The sequence below is a fragment of the Somniosus microcephalus genome, chromosome 23 (assembly GCF_052327205.1).
Source record: "Somniosus microcephalus isolate GS21.2 chromosome 23, FLI_Smic_1.0, whole genome shotgun sequence".
NCBI lineage: Eukaryota > Metazoa > Chordata > Chondrichthyes > Squaliformes > Somniosidae > Somniosus > Somniosus microcephalus.
The window spans coordinates 41,199,733-41,223,059 of record NC_141009.1 but is presented as its reverse complement, the minus strand read 5'-3'; the positions used below and the strand labels follow the sequence as shown (position 1 = coordinate 41,223,059).

Here is a 23,327-nt window from a genome sequence, read left to right as displayed (position 1 = left end):
TTTTGCCATCAACATCCTGGGGTTCACCATTGACCAGAAACTTAACTGGACCAGCCACATAAATACTGTGGCAACAAGAGCAGGTCAGAGGCTAGGTATTCTGTGGCGAGTGTCTCACCTCCTGACTCCCCAAAGACTTTCCACCATCTACAAGGCACAAGTAAGGAGTGTGATGGAATACTCTCCACTTGCCTGGATGAGTGCAGCGCCAACAACACTCAAGAAGCCCCACACCATCCAGGAAAAGCAGCCCGCTTGATTGGCACCCCATCCACCACCTTAAACATTCACTCCCTCCACCACCGGCGTACCGTGGCTGCAGTGTGTACCATCTACAAGATGCACTGCAGCAACTCGCCAAGACTTCTTCAGCAGCACCTCCCAAACACGCGACCTCTTCCACCTAGAAGGACAAGGGCAGCAGGCACATGGGAACACCACCACCTCATGTTCCCCTCCAAGTCACATCCTGACTGAGAAGTATATTGCCGATCCTTCATCGTCGCTGGGTCAAAATCTTGGAACTCCCTACCTAACAGCACTGTGGGAGTACCTTCACCACATGGACTGCAGCGGTTCAAGAAGGTTCAAGAAGGCGGCTCACCACCACCTTCTCAAGGGCAATTAGGGATGGGCAATAAATGCTGGCCTTGCCAGCGACGCCCACATCCCATAAACGAATTTTAAAAAAAATTCTGGCTGGTCTGTTTTCCGAACTGGTTAACTACTCTCACCACTTTAAAGTTTTGTTCTGCTGAAAATATCAACATATTTCTTTAGAGTCAGAGCATCCAGCGTTGTTATCTTGAAGTGAAGGCCTTTTTGCTCCAATTATACACTTGAGCAGAGTTAGGTATTAAAATTGTATTGTCGCATGTTGCCTGACGGCTACTGTTTACGCAGTCTACCACCAGACAATTTGCAAGTTCAAAGTAAACGCAGAACGAAACCATTTACAAATCATCAAATCTGTGACAGGAGTTGTGCAATGTAAAATTCCACAAACTATTTCCCTGCGGACTCCGAATAGGTGATGAGGTTATTCACATGAAAGGAACTGACTATTATGGAAACTTCAGCTTTCGAAAGATAACTGTTACGGATCATCCTCCGTCATTTCCGTCACCTCCAACGTGATCCCACCACCAAACACATCTTCCCCGCATCTCCCCTTTCAGCATTCCGAAGGGACTGCTCCTTGTCCACTCCTCAATCACCCCGAACAGCCCTTCTCCTTCGCCTGGCACCTTCCCGTGCAAGCGCAGGAGATGCAACACATACCCTTTTACCTCCTCCCTTCCCATTGTCCAGAGCCCCAAACACCCCTTCCAGGTGAAACAGCAATTTACTTGTACTTCTTGCAATTTAATATACTGTATTCGCTGCTCACGATGCGGTCTCCTGTACATTGGGGAGACCAAACGCAGATTGGGCGACCGCTTTGCGGAACACCTCCGTTCAGTCCGTAAGGGTGACCCTGAGCTTCCGGTCGCTTGTCACTTTAATTCTCTGCATCACTCCCACTCTGACCTCTCTGTCCTCGGCCTATTACATTGTTCCAATGAAGCTCAATGTAAGCTCGAGGAACAGCACCTCATCTTTCGATTAGGCACTGTACAGCCTTCTGGACTCAACATTGAGTTCAACAATTTCAGACAATAACCCCGCCCCCATTTTTCATGCTGTATTTTTTTGCCATTCCCATTTGCAACATTTTATCTTTCCTGCCTCTTACATAAGCACAGATTGTTTTTTCAATTCCTTCCTCCCCTCCTAACGCCCCCCCCAACTCTGTACCTGCTTAATATCTGTTACATCTCCAGCCTTTTCCAGTTCTGATGAAGGGTCCCAGACCTGAACCGTTGGGGTAGATTTTCCTGAAGCTATCGGGAAGAAGGCGGGACTACAACTTTCGGGTTTTAGACCCGCCTACATCGACTGCGGGCTCAGCAGGCCAATTAAGGGCCACCTGGCAACAGGTGACGTCACAGACTTCAATTTCATCTGTCAAGAGTTCTTGACAGATGAAATATCAGTGTTTCACAGCTGTTTGAAGCTGCCAAACACTGACAGTCTGAGTTCTAACATGAGTCCTTCTGCACAGACTCAGTTAGAACTCTCAGCAGCACTCAAAGCTGAAGGCTGTCACTTTTCACAGATCGCAGCCATTCTGCTTTAAGTGCCGGCTGAGTGATGCGCTCCCGACGCCTACAGGAAGAAAAGCTGTTAAGGTAAGTACAGGTAAGTAAAAGTACTTTACACACTTTAGACACACCAAACACACTTACCTTTGCACTCATGCACCCATCACTCACCTGAACACTGACATCGCGACCCCTCCAACTCCTTCAACCTGACGGCCCGATGCTCTAACCTGGCGTGGTTTGGAGCCGTCGGGAAACCCACACGACACCCCTCAAAATAGGGATTAGGCTAAAAACTGCCTGTTAACTACCTGTTAACAGGCAGTTAATTGGCACTAATCCCTTCCCGCCTGGGGTCGGCGGGTCCCAGAGCGGGGTGGGTACCCGCCGCCTCTGAAACTTGCGTGGAGCGGGGTTTTGGGCGGGATGGTGTCGGGACCCCCGAATTCAGGATTTCCCCCCCCCCCACATGCCTGAAACCCCGCCTGACGGCTCCAGGAAAATCGACCCCGTTAACTCTGTTTCTCTCTCTACGGATGCTGCCTGGCCTGCTGAGTATTTCCAGCATTTTCTGTTGTTATTTCAGATTTCCAGCATCCGCAGTATTTTGCTATTGTGTTACCTTTCCAAGTTTGTTTAAAATTTGTACGTCAGTAATGTGATACTTCAAAAGAAGTTCAACATTTATTTGATGTATTGCTGGGTTAGAAAGAAAAACCTTTGAATGTCATGCACCTTCTGACAGTGCTTATGGTTCATGATGAAAATGTTGAAAGATCGGATTAAATTAGATTTGTGTTCTTCAACCAGGAATAATGTATTAAAGTCACTTGTAGTCTTTGTCTATTTTCTTGACTATATTTCTTCCATCATTCTGAATTGTCATTGTTTATGTAAATAGAATTCTGATTGTTCCATAATGAATACTTTTGATGACTTTTTTGTACTCGTGGTTCAAATGTGTTCTTTTGACACTTTTCAACATTGACCCTTTTCCACTACAAGAATTAAGCTCAAAAGCTAGGTTAACGCTCCAGTGCAGAACCAACTGTTTTGTCAAAGGTGCCGCCATCGATGGTAGATCAAATCAAGACCCATCGCTTTTTTTCTGGTGGTTCAGATGGCAAACATTCTTCCATGAACCAATGATGTCATAAAAAATTCATTTTCATCATTGTTCATGGGATCCTGCTGTGTCTAAAATAGCATCTATATACTTGAAAGTAATTCTGTGCACAGGAAGCACTTTGAGACATTACTGAGGGGTGTGATAAGACACTGTATATTTATTTGGCCTCTTTATTTTTATAGGTCTACCTACAGCCTGGGTCAAGGTTTATGGCTGCCAGTCAGTAAAAGCTTTGTCGTGCCTCCGGTGGAGCTGTCCATCAGTCCTTTGGCCAGCTGCAAGACCGATGTCCTAGTCACAGAGGACACAGGAGAGGTCAGGTAAGATACCAATCGCAGGCACAAAATGGAGGGATAAGGACATTTTAATTGTGTTGATGTGATTGTATTATCCGGAAATCAGATTGGAAAAGCATTTGCCAGCTGTTATTTCTAATTCATCAAATTCATGGAACAATTTGCAGTATGATGGATGTTGCTTTATCTGTTTATTCAGTTTTCTAATTTGGCTTTCCATCATTGTCTGTGACATGCATATCAAATTAGAACATTCTTTATTTACCTTTTCTGGCTGAATTATTATTTCTGCTGCCAGTTGAGGTATTGTCAAGTCCCATCAACGATGTGGAAAGGTTCAAGTGTTTTTTTTCTTGTGGGTTGAGACTGTCTTGATGGTGGAGTCCTGATAAATACTTATTTTTTTAAACCTTTGTTATAATTTTGAGTCGTTTTACCCTTATTACTCTCTCTTATTACCTAGTGGAAACTCTACCCCTATATCTTTATGTATGTAACAGTTCTTCTATATTTTTACGAACTGCACAATTTTTTTATTAGCTCATTTTCATTGAGAAGATCTGTTCAGAATCCCTCTCTTCACGGACACCTGATCTAATTGAAACATTTTTGGAAAGCTTCAGGCTTTTAAATACCAACTCCCCCCCACCACCCAAAAAAAAAATTACAAGAGCTTTGTGGAATTTAAATGGCTGCCCCCTAACTTCAAAAAGAGCTGCCAATGTTACACATATCTGAATCAATGACACAGAGCGTTTGTGTTTGTGGCTTGGTTCTTCTTTCAATTCTGAAAGAGCTAAGTAACCCTTAAAATATAGGGCTGAATTTTCCGGGGTGGCAGCAGGTGTGATCGGTGGTGGGTCGGGTGGGAAAGTTGTTTTTTTTGACAGCAGGTCGGGAACCCACTGTCAACTTGCTCCCCCGTGCCTTTCCCACAGGCGTGTCTGTCATCCTGGAGCTAACCCAACCTGCAGCGGCAGGGAACCCAATTGAAATCCTTATTAGGTAGTTTACAGGCACTTAAGAGACTTTTCCCCCTACTTTTTAAATTTCCCTGCATGGCCATGGGATTCACACAGCTCGGAAACCATGTCTGTCAACCTGAGGTGTGAGTTCGGTGGCCATTGCTCCAGCTGATTACTTGACAGCATGGAAAACAAACCAAAATAAAAAATATATTCATTACATTAGCTAACAGATTGATGGAGAGTCTGTTCTACTGGAAAAGCAACTGGTAAATGTTAATTCAGAAATTCCTGAAGGGATGTAAATGGCAAGGGAAATACATTTTTCACTGGCCATTCTTGTCTGTTGCCTTCCAACTCAACAGTAATTGCAGTGAATTGATCTGCACTATAAAAAATGACATGTTGTAGGAATGTCTAGTTCCTATCAAGAGACTGAGGTTGACTCAGGCGATCAAACAAATGATGTTTAATGTAAAACTGAGTTTAACAAACAGATGCAAGAGAACTACGAATACAGGTCTAGTCAGTTCGGAGGCTCCACGAGGACCGCTTGGGCGGTCCTGTGGCTGGCATCATGACGTCATCACATTTTTCCCGCCGGTGGGGAATCACGTGATGAACGGCGTGATGTCATCGCGTTTGCCCGTGCTCTTAAAGGGACCGCGCTCTGTACATGCAAACAGTATATACAAAGATACGGACTCAGGCTGTAGCTAACATATTGTTAAAGGGAATTATATACAGTTGATCGGAGTCCCTTAGTGGCTCTGCCACATGCGCCCCCCCAGAATTGTCTTTAACAGAAAAAGTGAAACGGCGAGGAGGCCTGACAAGCCTGTCAGGGCGACTTCTGTATACTTGAAGTGCAAGCTGCTGGACAGTGGGCGGGCTGGCGGGCGGTTGTGCTTGATCTGGTACGGCGACTGTGGGCGGTCGGCCACGTTTTGGCGGCTGTGCGGTCTCGACCGGGCGGTCAAGGTCCAAGTGTGCCGGCTTCAACCGGTCAACCGAAATGTGGTCCAGTTTACCTCCGATATCCACCGAGAAAGTTTTGTCTCCCGGCTCTAGCACGTGGAAAGGACCAGTGTAAGGGGCCTTGAGCGGATCCCGATGAGCGTCGTGGTGGATGAACACATATTCGGCGTTCTTCAGCTCTGCTGGGACGTGGGAGCTCTGAAAGCCGTGATGCAACGTTGGTACTGGTGCAAAACACCTGGCTGCCTCCTGGTGGCTGATGAGTTGGTCGGATGCGGACCATGGCTCTGTTGGAGTCGGAAGGAAATCCCCTGGTACGCGTAACGGCTGGCCATAGACGAGCTCTGCCGAGGACAAGCGAAGATCTTCCTTGGGTGCCGTGCGAAGACCCAACAGGACCCATGGTAGCCTGTCCACCCATTCAGCGCCTTGGAGGCTGGCCCTCAGTGCGGCTTTGAGCGACCTGTGAAACCGTTCGCACAGGCTGTTCACCTGTGGATGGTAGGCTGTGGTGCGATGTAGCTTGATGCCGAGCCCCTGAGCCACTGCGTTCCAGAGCTCAGAGGAAAATTGCAGTCCACGATCAGAAGAGATGTCCGCCGGTACCCCGAAACGGGCGACCCAAGAGGAGATGAATGCCCTGGCTACGTCTGCCGAAGTGGTGGATGACAAGCGAACTACCTCTGGCCATCTAGTGGTGCGGTCTACCATCGTAAGGATATGTGTAAACCCATGAGAAGGTGGAAGTGGCCCCGCCAGGTCCACATTCACGTGATCGAACCGTTGCTCCGGAACAGCGAAGGTGGCCAATGGAGCTTTGATGTGACGCTGCACCTTGGCCTTTTGGCAGACCACACAGGTGTTGGCCCAGTCGCGGACATCCATATGCATGCCCCACCAAACGAACTTGGACGACATCAGCCTTTGCGAGGCCTTCATGCCAGGGTGTGACAACCCGTGTATAGCGTCGAACACTTTTCGGCACCAGGCGACCGGCACGATAGGGCGAGGATCTCCTACGGAGACGTCACAAAGTAGCGTGGTGCCTGCGGTGTGGAATTTGACGTCGGCCGCTTGGAGGCTAGAGGGGCTGGTTTGGTAAGCTTGCACCTCTGGATCCGAGGCTTGATCCACAGCCATGAGGGCATAGTCGATGCCGAGCTGGACTGCCTGAACGGTCACGCGGGAGAGGCAATCCGCCACCAGGTTGTCTTTACCGGCCACGTGCTGAATATCAGTAGTGAATTCAGAGATAAACGTTAGCTGACATTGTTGTCGGGCTGACCACGGTTCGGCGGTCTTGGCCATAGCGAATGATAGTGGCTTATGGTCTACAAAAGCAGTGAAAGGACATCCTTCCAACAAGAACCGGAAATGGCGGATGGCCAGAAAAAGAACCAGCAACTCCCGGTCGAAGATACTGTACCTCCGCTCGTTTTGCCGTAGTTGACGGCTGAAGAACGCCAGCGGTTGCCACGTTCCATTTACCCACTGTTCCTGCACTGCGCCGATGGCGTAGTCTGATGCGTCGGTGGTGAGGGCGATGGTGGCACCTGGCAGCGGGTGCGCCAGCATGGTTGCGTTGGTGAGGGCGCTTTTTGTGTCAATGAATGCCCGGTCCATGTCGACCATCCAGCTTACCGGATCCTTGCCAGACTTGCCCTTGAGGGCCTCATACAGGGGCTGCATGAGCAGAGCTGCCTTAGGCACGAAGCGGTGGACCCGAGGAACTCCTGCAGGGCCTTGATGGTCTGCGGGCGCGGAAAGCATGTCACCGCCTCTACCTTTGCTTGCAAAGGCACCGCTCCCTCCGATGTAATGCGATGTCCCAGGAAATCAATGTGGGGCAGACCAAACTGACACTTGGCCGGGTTGAGAATCAGGCCGTGTTGGCTGAGGCGACGAAAGAGGGTGTGTAGGTGCGCGATGTGTTCCTCCTTATTTCGACTGGCCACGAGGATGTCGTCTAAATAGACGAAAAGGAACTTGAGGTCCCGCAGCACGGAGTCCATGAGGCGCTGGAAGGCCTGGGCAGCATTCTACAACCCAAAAGGCATCCTCAAAAATTCAAAAAGGCCGAATGGGGTGATGACTGCGGGTGTACTGGGACCTGGTGGTAGCCTCGGACCAGATCCACCTTGGAAAACACGGTGTTCCCAGCCAAATGGGCAGAGAAATCATGAATGTCGGGGATCGGGTATCGATCAGGAGTGGTAGCGTTGTTAGGTCGCCAATAGTCGCTGCACGGTCGCCATCCGCTGCCAGGTTTCGGTACTATGTGGAGAGGTGAAGACCAGGGACTATTGGACCGGCGAATAATCCCCAGGCGTTCCATCGTAGCGAACTCCGCCTTCGCGACCACCAGCTTGCCGGGTTCGAGGCGCCGGGCCCGCGCGTGGACTGGGGGGCCGGTGGTAGTGATGTGGTGTTCCACACCATGCTTCGTGGCCGTAGAGGAGAACGTAGGTCTGGTCAGGTCCGGAAATTCACCGAGCAGGCGAGCGAACTCGTCCGGAGTTGGGAAAGCGCAGGAGACGGTGCGCGATATGGTGTTACCACGGCGGCAAGGAATGAAGTGAAACGTGGCCGCGTTGATCAGCCGCCGGTTCCGCACATCGACCAGGAGGCCGTTGGCGCACAGGAAATCCGCGCCAAGGATGGCTTGTGAAACCCTGGCCATAACAAATTCCCAAACAAATCGCTGGCCGCTGAAGCACACCTGGACCCGCCGTTTAACATAGGTCTGGATAGCTCCGCCATTAGCCACTTCGAGTGAGAGGCCGTGCCTCCCAGCTTGAACATCAATAGCAGACGCGGGTATAATGCTGCAGTGTGCGCCGGTGTCGCATAGGAATCGCCGGCCAGAGATGGAATTGGTGATGAACAACAGATTGCCAGAATTTCCGATTGCCATCGCAGCCGCGGGGCACCCGTCAGACCCGTTCTTCTTTTGCCGGGGTTGCAGTTGGTTTTTTTTGGGAGAGAAGCTGCAGGGAGGGCGGCAACATCTGGCTTTCGCGCCAAACCGCGCGTGGTAGGAGCACAGCCCCGAAGGTTGAGGAGCTGGGGCGGTGTCTGTGGGGGATGGGCGCCTCGTGGCAGCGCAGTACTGCTGCATCACCGTGAAAATCTTGTCCGCTTCGGCAGCAAGCGCTGCGCAGTCTGTGACTTCGGACCTGGCCAGGGCAGGTTGTACTTGCTCCGGTAACTGACTGAGGAAGAGCTCCCTAAAGAGGAAGCATTCTGGTTCGGAGCCAAGGAGCGTGAGCATTTGGCTCATGAGCTCAGACGGCTTGGAGTCCCCGAGGCCGGGCATAGCGAGCAGTCAGCGGGCGCACTCTGACTTTGTGAGCCCGAAGACCTGTAACAACCGCGCCTTGATTGTTTCATACTTGCGGTCGTCCGGGGGGTTCTCAAGCAGGCTGACGATCCACGATGCGGTGGAGCTGTTAAGTGCGGAGACCACGTAAAAATATCGGGTCTGAACCGCAACGATGTTCCGTAATGCAAACTGGGCTTCGAACTGGATGAACCACGCGGTCGCTTGTTGCTCCCAGAATTGAGGTAGCTTCAATGCAACGGCGTTTGTTTCCATGCTTCGTTCCTTCTGCGAAAACCGTTCGCAAAAGTCAGGGTCACCAATGTACGAATGTCTAGTTCCTATCAAGAGACTGAGGTCGACTCAGGCGATCAAACAAACGATGTTTAATGTAAAACTAACTGAGTTTAACAAACGGATGCAAGAGAACTACGAATACAGGTCTAGTCAGTTTGGAGGCTCCACGAGGACCGCTTGGGCGGTCCCGTGGCTGGCGTCATGACGTCATGATGTTTTTCCCGCCGGTGGGGGATCACGTGATGAACGGGGTGACGTCATCGCGTTTGCCCGCGCTCTTAAAGGGACCGCACTCTGTACATGCAAACAGTATATACAAAGATACAGACTCAGGCTGTAGCTAACATATTGTTAAAGGGAATTATATACAGTTGATCGGAGTCCCTTAGTGGCTCCGCCACAATGTACCATTTAAATAAATTGTTTTGTTGTTTCTGGTCAGATTTTTCTCACAGTATATTGTGACTGTCCAGTTACACATTAAATCAAGTCATCAACCATAACAATTTCATTCTCATTACTCATTCCACTGGTTCAAATTGCTTTCAGTCCCTGGATATGACTAATGTAATTTTTCAGTCTGAGACTTTAGGGTGAATTTCTGTGGAGGTTCTCTCACTTGTCCATTGTTAACTTCAACGGAAGAGCTGCAAAAATCCCAGGAACACACTGTAAACACCACTTACACTGTTTGTCAGGGATTCCGCAGCTCTTCCGCTAAACTTGCATAAGATTGTAAATCCACCCTTTTACAATTACGTTTAAAATCTGCTTAATTTTATGTCTTACCTATACACACACATCTCTTATTTGTACCAGTTACTGATACAAAAGTCTATAGAATTGTGACTAAAGCACCAATAACTTCCCAATTAATGTACTTTATAAATTATGTTCTTGATCGTATTTGTAGATGGAGTCTTATTACTTAATATTGTTTAAATATTTCTTTGTCACTCATCTATAGCTTTTATTATATTATTATTGTACAGTAAAGATTCAACACCCACTATGTTAGATTAAACTTAAAATTTAATGTGCCCATGGTCCCTTTAAGGATCCTGGCTTAAAACGCGTCATGAATGATGTCACCAGACCCACACCATCTAATTGGGCCGCGTAACTAGCTGGGCAGGCTTAATAGGCCCCATTAAGGTAAGTTCATTTTGTACAGCGTGATGGAGCCAGCAGCAGGGTTTGGACCGTCATGGACACTGGCCGCACCGGACCCACCAAGGGAAGGAAAATTCCGGCCATAGTATCCATTTAGGCCGAGGCATGATTTTTTTCTGGGTGTAGCTGATTTTTAGCTCCTTTTGTATCATCACTGAGTTCAAGGGGCCAATGTCAAGTTAAAATGAAGCAGAAATGTGTTGCTACACCTGATCTTGCCTGTCTTCTGTGTCTCCGAGAGAGGATCCGCTTTATTCAAAACTGGCCGAAAGCTGCCCTTAAAGGCTCGATTCAAGGAAACAGAGTTAGGAATTGTAAAGGTTGTATCATATGCACATCAGATCATGGCATCATTTTTAAGTGCTAAATTTAAAGCACTACTATTTGACAAATTATTTCATCAGTGGTCTTGCAGTGCAATGATATCCTGACAAGATACCTCACACACACTTCAGTGGGTTAAAATTATACTAAATGCTGCCCAGAGTTACACTTATGGGCCCCAATTTTAAATGGGGGTTGGGGGCAGGAACGATGTGCATGTGCCCCAAAACAGGTGGCACACCCAGAGAGTCCAGGGTCATGGACGCCCTGACGATCTTAATGGCAGGGCCTCATTTAAACCAATGCTCCAGGACTGCCGCCCGATCTCAGCCAGACCCAGAACCTGGCCAGCCGGTGGGATCGGAGATTTTGCGGCAGGAGGCCGCAGCCGGGGAGCCGTGGGAACAGCCCCCAGCAGTCAGTGGGGCCAGCGGTCTGGAGGGGATCAGGGGGAGGCCAAGGCTGAAGAGGCCCAAGGACTCCCTGTGGGGGCCCAGTGCGGTGGGGGGAGCACTCCTGCTCCTCCTAGCCCACAAGGAAATCTTGACAGAAGTATTTTTTTTTAAACTTACCATGGCCTCTTCTGGCCAATCGCTGCCTCCCACTGTGATTCTTTTGTCAGGTTTCAGACAGTGGGGGCTCCCCCTGACCTTTTGTTAATATCACATTGCCCTGCCAATAATGCCATCGAGCCTCAGTTTTTGCATTTAAATAGGCCTCCTGTCTGCCTGTAGTGGGAGGCTCGGTCAATTGAAAGTCGGCAAAGCTGAAATGGCACTGGGTATGAATGGAGCGATCTCAGCCGGTAAGTTGAATTGGCCTAATTATAACCCCTCCCATGCACCATTCTCACTGGGCGAGGGGGTTAAAATCATGGCCACAATTCTCCAACCCAAGAGCACTCCCATCAGCCAGGAGGTCAAGACCAAAAGGAGCCAAGTGGTGGTAAGTTACGAGGAGCGATAGAACAAAAGGAGGCTGTGTCACCTTGGGCCATTTTCTTGGAATTTCTAGCGTCCAATAATGAGAAACAAGATATACCAAGGGGTTATTGGTTTGCACTTTATGATACCTCAAGAGAAACAGAAAAAAATATATTAAACTTAAGAACATGAGTTACTTACAGGGTGACTAACGTATTGCGATTGTTTCTTCGTTAGCTTAAAATCAGCAAATCTCATTTGCAATTTCATAGTGAGCAAAACATAACACTTTGTTACAGATTACTACTTTAGCTCTGTACAATGAATTATCCTTTCATTTTGTGAAATGTATGTAAATGATCATACATTCATCTCAATTGTTGATGACCTATTGCTGTCACGTTTGCTGAGGTGCAGATGAGAGCTTTATGTTCCTTCCTCTTAATGAGACTTCACTTTTGTGGGATTTTTTTTTAAATCTTCTAATTACGCACGTACATCTTGAAAAATAATTTGTCCTGTGCAACGTGTACCAGCAAACCTAATTCTTTTAGAGTTTTGATGGAAATGATCCTTTAAAAATATGCCGGCACATTCATTATCTCGATGTTTTTAAATGGCTAGCTATTTTTAATTGCAATTGCTTTTGAAGTCATGTCATTGTTGTAACGTAGGAAATGCACCGGCCATTCTGCACACAGCAAGGCACCACAAACAGCAATGAGATACATGGTCAGATAATTTGTTTTAGTGATCGGCCATTCTACACACAGCAAGGTACCACAAACAGCAATGAGATACATGGTCAGATAATTTGTTTTAGTGATGCTGGTTATACACAGCCTATCAGATGCAAAAAGATTGAACCTGGACTGTGCAGCATCGTTTGATGCTCCTTGCCAGCTCAGCAGATCAATAGGGGTGTGGTTAACATCAGGTACAACTAGCGCCACTCCAACCCCAGTCTGCAGAATACAGAACCAGGGTGAGGCTATGATTTAGCACATTCACCTGCTAATGTGTTACTTTAAGGGCATGGCTACCCCAGTTTAATGTTCTTCTCTGTTCAGTTCTTCAAGAGTCATGAGTATCTCCCTCTCTGGGAAAAGTTGAGTGAGGGAGTTTTATTTACACCAACATTTCTACTAAATTATTGACGGGAGGTATCTTAAGACTCTTGTGTTGTAACGCAAGGTTAGCAGTCAGAACCCTTTGGGAAAATAAGTTGAGATACCTCATGCTCACTTGGCTGTGTAGTGCTAACTGGTGATGAGAATATTTACTGGTCGTCTTAGTTCACTAGCCCATGATTTTCTGCCCATTCACGTTAAGGAGAGGAAAATCGTGGACCAGATGCACAGAAGTGGAAACCCCAGTCTATCTGTCAGTTAGTGGAGTTAACTGGTTGCACCTGATGTTAACCATACCCCTGTCCATATATAAGCCAGAGTGAACCGAGGATGGGAGCCTAAGAGTAAAAAGCCTTAATATTGCAACTGGAGAGACAGGCAGACGGTGCCACAATAGGCACCCCCCACTAAGTATTGGCATATTAAATAGTATGCACAGATATGCTTATTATTGTGTGTATGCATTTACTTTCTGTGATAACTCGAGTCGTTGGGCAGTACAAGGAGAGTGGAGAGTGAATGGTCATGGGGGAAATGGTGAACAAAAGTGGAAACAGTGCATTTGCTGTAATGGGTTGAGGAGCCGATTTCAGATCCCAAATCCATGCCAACTTATGGTGATAATAATGCACCCAAATTGGCAATGGTATGCGATGTGCATCGGAGTGTGGTTCTGTCCTCTGCCAGTCCCAGTAGATCAGATATTTCATAGCAGCGGATGAAGATTGGATGTCGGAATATATATGGCCTCCATTTGCCTTTTATAAATGGATTATAAAACTCAAACAGGAATTTCATTCACCATTTATAGTACTTTGTTCAAGCCGTTTGGCCAATATAACAGTTGAACCAAAGCCTGACAAAACCAATACAGTAGTTTGCACTATCTGTGAAAAAGAAAGTGACAGCTAAATCTAGAGACACAAAGGAACGGCAGGAAAGCTATAGTTGTACTGTGGTAAATGATCAACAACTACATAAAAATGCTTATCTTTGTCATTCATTTAATCAAAAGGCATGTTTTGAAGGAGGATATAAAAAGCAAGAATTAAAAGAATATTTTGTCAATTATCCAAAAAGCATAATTACAAGATAATGAAAGTGCTAATCTCTATTAAGGAGGATAATTGGATGATTGAATACTGTTACACTCATGGCTTATAATGACCTTAAACTATGAATATCCAATTTGTAAAACAAATTATATTTGAAGTAATCACCATATTACAAAGATGAATGGAAGTCAAACTGGTGTGCAGCACAGAAGTGTGTATCAAAGCAGTGTTCCTTCATTGAAAATCTTTTTAGTTCAAGTGCTTTAGAGTGCTGCTTTAGAGCGGTGCCGACAATAATCACAGCTCTGCACCTAGATGAAGCAGAGCTCTACATTTCACACACAAATAGATGTGCAGGACTCCACTCACCGACCTTGGAAAATAGTGAAATGTTTAATGTTCATGAATAGTTAAATGTTCTGTGGGCTTTGTAACTCTAGAACAGCTGTCGTGAAGCCAGAGCAGTTTGAGATTACTTCCTTAAAGTGGTCGCAATCAAATTGCCAAAATTTGATTGCTCTCTTGGACCAGTGACTGCAAACCTGATGTATATACAATCATAGTTATATAGAATCATTGAAATTTACAGCACAGAAGGAGGTCATTTGGCCCATCGTGTCTGTGCCGGCCAAAAAGGAGCTATCCAGCGTAGTCTCACTTTCCAGCTCTTGGTCCGTAGCCTTGTAGGTTACGGCACTTCCAAGTGCATATCCAAGTACTTTTTAAATGCGATGAGAGTTTCTGTGGTGGGGGTCTGTAGAGGTACCCCCCTTTCGGGCAGTGGATTCCCGGCCCCCACCACACCACCCTCTGGGTGAAAAAAATCCTCCTCAACTCCCTTCTAATCCAATTATTGTACAACTGGATCGTGACTAGCCCAGGAGTGTAGAGATCATTCATGGTGCCCCTGTTTCTGTCACAGCCGAGCCCTGCAATCTTAGCAAGGACCAGAGATCAAACCTGGGACCATCTGCACAGCCCTGTTCCCTATTGGGCAGCCTGTTCCTAATTAAACCATTGGGAGCACAAAGGCCATCTTCTCTGCAGTGCCAATGCTGCGCATGGATTTCTTTGACAGTGAGTAATGACTTGCTTTAGAAGCTAATGAATAAATCCTCCAAATCTTACATATGGACCCATGAAAAATTAGTATGTGCTTAAAGCAGCAGCTTTTTGAGAGTGAATAGATAAAATAGCGGTGACTGCGGTAACCCCAGTATCAGGGATAGAAAAGTTGCTATTAATGATCTATAGTAGCTATGGTCCATGGCATCCCTGCGTCCCACTTTTAAGTCATGGCCCCTGGGGTAGAGAATCATAGGGCTAACTCTGACAATGCCACAATCGCCACCCCATTATATTGCCCATACCTTTAGCCTCTGAAATCAGTGCTTCTCAATTAGTTTAGACAGGTACAATGTTGCATACATTAATTCGCCCATCACAAACTTAATAAAGCCCTTCATGTAGACTTCATTGCTATTTAATTGCTGCTATATAAATGGTGAGATTGAGAAATGCTTCACTGGTCTTTGCCATCATTACTTACCTGCTCATAAAATACACTCCTGGCTAACTTTTAGAATTTTTTTTGACATTATTAAGTAAAACCCGTGGCATGATGATGGATTGCACAATGTGTAGGGTTCGATTTTAATATTTTGAAGTTGGGTTTGTGTGGGCTGCCAGAAATGGATGCTATCCTATGGTAGCTGATTCTCCCTCTGGAGTTCCAGTGTAGGTTGCAATGCTGTCTGAAACCTGACTTAAGCACCAAATCAATGATAAGCTTTCCAGGAGAGATTTTGCTCAAAACCTACTGTTTAATCAATAAAAAATGCCAATAATTTCTACCAGACAGTGACAGCAGATGCTGGTGATAAATGGCTGACTTAACGTAAAAGGGCAAATTGATTATTTTATTCTCCACCGCCACTTATTCATTACCTCTAAAGCTATTCATTACCCGCTGTCAAAGGAATCCATCATAATCCACAGCATTGGCACGAAACAGAAGATAGCTATTGTACTCCCAATGGTTTACGTTGATAAGCACAGACTGTCTATTAGGGAACTGGGCTGTGCAGACTAGGATGGTCCCACTTGATCCCCAGTCCATGGTGAGATTGATGGGCCCATCTGGGTCAGAAATATGGGCACCACGCTTGGTTCCATGCACTCCTGGGCTAGTCGCGATCCAGTAACTCCTGCTGAAAAGCGTTTTGTATGTGGACGCTAAGTGGTTCTAACATCTGGGATAGCTGTGATGGCTTCCATGATAAAATAGCCAGTTTAGCCTCACATTAAAACAGTGATCACTTTGGTGAGGCTGACTGGAACCCGTGGAACGAAATCCCAGCATGTGTCAACTCCTTTTGGATGTGAGAGAGAAAAGTGGAATGGGAAAAAGATGTCTGATGCCATATTGTTTCGGGTGATATTCAAATGTTCCTAGCACCCACCATAAACTGGCATGAGGCCCTTTCCATATGAGAATGAGGGGCCTAACAAAAGTTCAAGTACAGCTGCCTACTCAAGCTCAACACAATGGCACTCAGCTTTGCCATCCTGCCTGAGCTTGAGCTGAGTTGAGCTTCAAAACCTACACCTAGTTCATCATCCAGACAGCCTACTTCCACCTCCGAAACATTGCCCGTCTCTACCTGACACTGTGGAAAATTGGCCGGGTCTGTCCTCTCCATAAAAAGCAGGAGAAATCTTACCTGGCAAATTAATGGCCTATGAATCTCATCCCATTTATCAACAAAGTGCTGGAAAAACTAATCAGTAGTGGCATCAAGTTACACCTACCCACCACAACCTGCTCAGCAATGCTCAGTTCAGATTCTGAAAGACCACTCCACCCCAGGAAGTTATTTTTGATAGCCTGTATAATAGTTTGTAACGGTGTCTAATTTTAATACGCAATGATGATTAGGGGAACCGTGGTGAAAAAACTCACCATTCACATCAATTGCAGTACCACTTGGGATTTTTGAAATGTAGCCCAGTGTGTTGTCCCAGGAGTTTCAAGTTAAAACAATATGGGGGGGAAATTTGGTATCGCCCCGTTTGGGGCGTAAGTATCGGCCGGGCACGAAATTTTGCGCCCGGCGCAAATTATCACCACCTACTACTAAATTGGCCTCCTTCGCCCCAGGAGGTGCTTGGAGCACTAAAACAGGCACTGCACGGCTGTCTTAAGGTGCTAAGCCGGAGGAGCGAGGCGCTACCTCCGAGGGCAGGCGCAGCGCAGGTGCGGCCAGTTAGCGATTGCACACAGACACGCTGGCGCCGGTCAGCTCTTAAAGGGGAGGGTCGATCTTGAATTGCAGCCGCACCCTGCGCATCGGAGCCCTGATTCTCGGCCTGGACAGACCTGTTGCCACATACTTAAGCCAAGGACCATGGAGAGGGCCAGGGAGCGAGCGCAGCAGTTCAGCGAGGGGGCCTTGGAGGCTCTGGTTGGCGCGGTGGAGCGCAGGTGATCTCTCCTGTACCCAGACAGTGGCAGGAGGCCGTTGCCCAGCGACTATCGAAAAGCTTGGAGGGAGTTGGCTCACAGAGTGACCTCCAGCAGCATGGTGCCTAGGACCCCTGTGCAATGCAGGAAGAAGTTCAACGACCTCACTTGGGTCGTCAGGGTGAGTGCCCTTTTCAGAATCCTCTTCATCCCTGCATGTCGACCTCATTTTATGGCCAGAGGGTCCTGAAAGCCCCAATGCCCAGCCCTCATCCAACACCTATGGCCCTTTCAGGAAACTCACACACACATTCAGCACTTTGCACACTGTAAGGGCTATTCAACCATGGGAGGCAGTGCAGCCAAGATCAGGGCTGCACACTGTAAGGGCTATTCGACCATGGGAGGCATTGCAGCCAAGATCAGGGCTTCACACTGTACTCAGAGCCCGTCCTTTCTCTTGCAGTGCAAGCTGGCACATAATAGGAGGCAGCAGCAATGGACTGGGGGAGGCCGGCCTCACCTTCAAGCTCTCACCGATCTGGAGCAGCGAGTCCAGCGGATTATGGCAGGCCGGATGATTGGCCCCGTCGCCACTGGAGATGCCGACCCCGTTATGGACAGCAATGGTAAGGTCATCACCTTTTTGACCTCCTTCCACTTGTTCCTCACACCAGCATCCTTTTCCACTTTCGAGCCAAATCAGTACATTGCAGCACTCATGCCTCCCTTGCTGCCACCCTGTCCTCACGCTAAAGCCACTCTTGTACCTCCCTGCTTTCAGATGCTGATTCACCAGGTGAGGAGGCGAGCCCTCAAGCTGCCACTGTGAGTGATTCTGAAGGCGACGACGAGGAGGAAGCAGGACCATCAGTGCCACCCTCAGCCGAGGCAGCCCATGGCCATAATGGGGACACGTCTTCCCTGGAGGGGAGCAGGGGGGAATGGTCTGAGGAGGGTGAAGCTCCGGGGCCCAGTGAGCTGCAGCAACGCGAGGGGGGTAGGGAAGCTCGGCGGCCTTCTCCCCGGAGGGAGAGTCTGACCTCGAGTCCTGCTACAGTGAGCGCAGAAGAGGTGCGGCTCTTCGCTGACGTGAGCGCCCAGGCGGAGCACAGGCTCACTGAGCTCATGGCTGCAGTGGCAAGGATGCCAGATTCCATTGAGTCACTGGCAAGGAGTGTCCAGGACTTCAGCGCAGCAGAGGCAAGGAGTCTCTAGGACTTTGACGCAGCACAGGCAAAGATTGTCCAGGACGTCGGCGCAGCACAGGCAAGGATTGTCCAGGACGCCGGCGCAGCACAGGCGGCTGCCAAGTAGTTGCTAAGTGCTGCAATGCAGTCAGTGGCTGGTCTCATGCAGACGCAGATTGAGGCCACACGAGCACTGACTGCTGCCAGCCTCGCTGGATCAGGCAGGATTCCCCGGGGCCCTCACCGCGCCGCAGCAGGCCAGCAATCTGTGCTTCAGCAGATTGCTCCGCATGCTGCAGTGCTGCCCCATGGGAGTGCCATTGTGTCGGCCGAACAGGGAGTTGCTGTCCTCTCTCAGGATGACAGCATTCCTGCTGCCAGCACTGTCACTTCTCCACTGCAGCTGCCACCACCTGTAGGACAGACTGGTGCTGCCCATGCAGAGTTGGAGCAGTCAGCAGCTGGGCCCTGCAGGCCCAGAGCTTGTCCAGGCTGTCCCTCAAGGGCATCTGCAGTCTCAGTTTCTGACACTCAGCAGCCTTCCCCCAGCCTTGCTGCAGCCACTGGGGTCCCATTACGGAGGAGCTGCAGGGTGGGAAGGGGCCAATCTTGCAAGCGAAGCAGATCACCCTCGAAGGGCAAAAAGTAGGAGGTGTGGCAAAATGTTGTTAATTGTTTTATTGAAGGCCGAGGATCGTGGTTATATTTTTGTTACTGTTTTGGACATTGTCTCCAGGTTGTGAGAGCCAGTTATGTGACTGACTGTTTTTTGGGGGGTTTCTTTCTATTACTTTGTCATGCGGGAAGGGTACACAGTTTGTTAAATAACGAAGTGTCTTCATTCAGAATGTGCATGTTTGCTCTTTGAACTAATTGTTGCCTTGACCGGCTTAGGGGTTGCGCCACGGTTCCATTCAGGTTCTTTGAATGGCAGAAGCCATTCCCTCCGAGGGGGCCTAGAAGCGACTTGCTATAAGCCACTGACGGACGGCCCTTGCACTTTGTGCCTCCCTCCCGTCTTGGTGCTGCTGCTCCTCCTCCTCCTCTTCCTCCTCCTCCTCCTCCTCTGCTGGTGCTCCAATGTCTGGTAGCATTGGCTGAGTCCTGAGGATTGCCAGGTTATGCAGCATGCAGCACACAACAACGAAGTGGGAGACTCACTCAGGTGAGTACTGAAGGGCTCCTCCGGAATGGTCCAGACAGCGGAACCGTTGCTTGAGCACGCCAATTGTGTGCTCAACGATGTTCCTGGTAGCTTGATGGCTCTCGTATCGTTCTTCAGCAGGGGTGCTGGGTGAATGGAGCGGGGTCATCAGCCAGCTGCACAGAGGATAGCCCTTGTCCCCGAGAAGCCAGCCTCCTGGGTGAGCCAGGGCCTCAAAGGTCTGCCACAGAAGCCTGGTGCAGGATGAAGGCATCGTGGCTGCTGCCTGGAAAGCGGACATTGACAGCGACTATCAGCTGTCTGTGGTCACAGACCAACTGGACGTTCAACGAATTCAACCCTTTCGGTTGCGGAAATCCTCGGCATTCTCTTGCGGCGCCCGCAAAGCCACATGCGTGCAGTCAATGGTGCCCTGCACCATGGGGAAGCCCGCTATTCTTGCAAAGCCCATTGTGCGACGTTCCCATCCATTGCAGCCCCCATAGTACGTGGCCACTCAAAGTTATGCCGGTGAAAAAGCAAAGTAACTACAAAGTTCTGGTCAGAAGCAAAAAGTACCTCAGTGAGCGCTGACTCAATGCAGAAATCTCTCTCCCTTTGTCTCTCTGCAAATCTCTCTCTCTCTCTCTCTCAGAAGGAGTGGTCCAAAAATGGCTACCACAAAGAAGCCAGGAAGAGCCCCCTTTAAATAGCGCCCCCCCAGCCCCACGGCGACTGGAAATCGTTCCAGTCAACCTGTCGTTGGGAGCGACAGGCGGAAAGGAGGGGTACACCACTGAATTTCCAGTCCGGGGCGCCCCAAGGGCGTTGCACTCTGAAATGACATCAGGATCTGCGTGCGCAGCTGAGCGGGTGTTGCGGTTTAGCGCCGCCGCTAAATGTCCGCTCAATTTCGCGAGCGGCGCAGGTATCGCCGCGCCCGGGCGCTAGCTGGTTCGCGCCCCACTTATAGCCCTCTTAAGGCGCTAACGGGTGGCGCAACCAACTGAATTCCTCCCCCTATAATTTTTCAGATGTGGATCTGTCCACAGGGTTGTCAGCAAGAGGCACTGGAGGTTTTATGTCCCGCCCCTTCTTGTGCTTCACAGAACCTCAGTTCTATTGTCGACCAATTAATGTGAGGTTACTAGTGTCATCAAAAAAAAATACTGTTGCACAATGAAGAGCTGAAGGCCACTCTTGCAGATACAAAGTCCCATAAAAACATCAGTGTCGCACATCTCCTTGGCTACCCATACTATTTTGTAGTCTAAAATGATAAGAATGGAGTGTAAGGCAATGACGCAGCACACTGAACCTTCAGTGCTCTGTGGTATGGAATGATAGGACATGATTCTTTATATCAGCTGGTCCTCAGTCTCTATCATGCCATCTGGAGCTTTTTTAAAAATTCGCTTATGGGATCTGGGTGTCGTTGGCAAGGCCAGCATTTATTGCCTATCCCTAATTGCCCTTGAGAAGGTGGTGGTGAACTGCTTTCTTGAACCGCTGCAGTCTGAGTGATGAAGGTACTCCCACAGTGCTGTTAGGTAGGGAGTTCCAGCATTTTGACCCAGCGACGATGAAGGATCGGCGATCTAGTAGATGATACGCACTGCATCCACGGTACGCCGGTGGTGGAGGGAGTGAACATTTAAGGTGGTGGATGGGGTGTCAATCAAACGGGCTGCTTTGTTCTGGATGGTGTCGAGCTTCTTGAGTGTTGTTGCAGCTGCATTTATCCAGGCAAGTGGAGAGTATTCCATCACACTCCTTACTTGTGCCTTGTAGATGATGGAAAGGCTTTGGGGAGTCAGGAGGTGAGACACTCACCGCAGAATACCTAGCCTCTGACCTGCTCTTGTTGCCACAGTATTTAAGTGGCTGGTCCAGTTAAGTTTCTGGTCAATAGTGATCCCCCAGGATGTTGATGGTGGGGAATTTGGCGATGGTAATGCCATTGAATGTCAAGGGGAGGTGGTTAGACTCTCGCTTGTTGGAGATAGTCATTGCCTGGCAATTGTGTGGCGCGAATGTTACCTGACACTTATCAGAGCTGTTGGAATCTGCACCAAGAGCCACTTTTGGAAAAAAATCTGGAACTGCCGACCTAACAGTACTGTGGGAGCACCTTCGCTAGATGGACTGCATGGTTCAAGAAGAATGTCCACCACCACCATCTTCTCGAGCAACTAGGGATGGGCCAGAAATGTCAGACTTGCCAGCAACGCTCACATCCTGGGAATTAAAAAACACCTGAAACTAAACAAAAGCATCGACTTCTTATTGTGTATTGAGTACTTTTTTTTTAAAGTGATTTCTCCCATGCAAACCAACTTAGAAAACACGGAAAAGCTAACCAGCAGCTTCCGAAGAGCTGACACAGACCCAAAAGAACTGACAACTCAAAAACTGCCTATGATGTGTGAAAACAAATAATTACATTGAAAAATCAATTGGACATGGGCTAGCATTTTAAGCTGCAAGGTGAAGCCAATGTTCGTTCTTTCCTACTAATGGGAAAAAGCCAAAAAAGTATATGACAGCTGAAAGTGTTTAAAAAAAATAATGCTCTTTATTTGTCATTGTGGCAACAAACTACCTGGGGGTAGAGTTTCCACTATTAATCTATGGACATACCTCTTGTTCTTGATATTCTGTAGTTAATTTTTACTTTTGACCCTCAAAGGTCATTCTGATGTCGTGAAGTGATGGTAGTGGAGCAAATGATCGAATGTTGGTAACGCAGCCACATTCTTACAGGTATCTAATCTGGGGACACCTGCAAGCAGTCAAGGTTGTTATTGAGAATTTGATTTCACAAGGCCTGCTTGCTGACCTGGATTTATGGCTGTATATAATACTCAACTTTTCAGAGTTTTTGTAACGTGAAATATTTTTTCCTCTGTCATTCTGATAAAGAGTCATTGTAGTCTGCAATAGCAAATAGATGATTTCAATAAAATTAACATCTTTCACATAAGGCTTGAGAATACTTATTTGCATTTATTTTTCAGTAATTAATTTTTATGTTGTAAAGTTTCCTTTTTTTTAAGTATCTTGCTGTTGCAGTTTAACTGTTGTATGCTATAAGAAAGACTGGACACACACACTGTGTATTCTGTGAGAATATATCATACACCCCAGGCATCAATTAGAGCTGAATAAAGCAGCAACCAGTTGTTAGCTTTGTGACTCACACCAACTAGGACTAATTCAGTCCAAAGTAAAGAGATTTTCTGTAGCCCCAATCACCAATACAACTAAAATGCTGCAAAATCTACCAGTTACTCCTGATGATAGATCAAGACATGGAATCTTTCACAATCAAGCTCAGTGAATCCTCCTCCTCATCCCTTTGCTTCCCTCTTCTACTCCTCTCTTATTTGATACGGCAGAGTGGCTTGCTAGGCCATTTCAGAGTCAACCTGTGGGTCTGGGGTCACATATAGGCCAGACCAGGTAAGGACAGCACGTTTCCTTCCCTAAAAGACATTAGTGAACCAGTTGGGTTTTTAACAACAATCCAATAGTTTCATGGTTACCATTACTGATGCTAGCTTTTTATTCTAGGTTTATTTAATGAACTGCTGTGGTGGGATTTGAACTCTCATATCTGGATTGGTTGTCCAGGCCTCTGGATTATTAGTCCAGTAACATAACCACTATGCTATCGTACCCGCTAATGTGCTGAGGTCATGAAAGGTGCTATATAAATGCTAATTCTTTCATTCTTAACTATTACCACCTATATTTGAGATAGAATGCTGCTGTTTAAGGATAAGGCTGACTGTTGC

At 47.8% G+C, this 23,327-nt stretch overlaps 1 protein-coding gene across 7 annotated transcripts in view; it reads left to right on the top strand.

The window, feature by feature from the left end:
- Positions 1–23,327, top strand: part of astn2 (astrotactin 2) — a 1,941,856-nt gene that overhangs the window by 948,022 nt on the left and 970,507 nt on the right. For all 7 annotated transcript variants that reach the window (XM_085965839.1, XM_085965837.1, XM_085965836.1 and 4 more), the window contains one exon: positions 3,456–3,593. In XM_085965839.1, the coding sequence (XP_085821965.1) occupies positions 3,456–3,593 (138 nt within the window). The remainder of the gene's footprint in view (positions 1–3,455; positions 3,594–23,327) is intronic.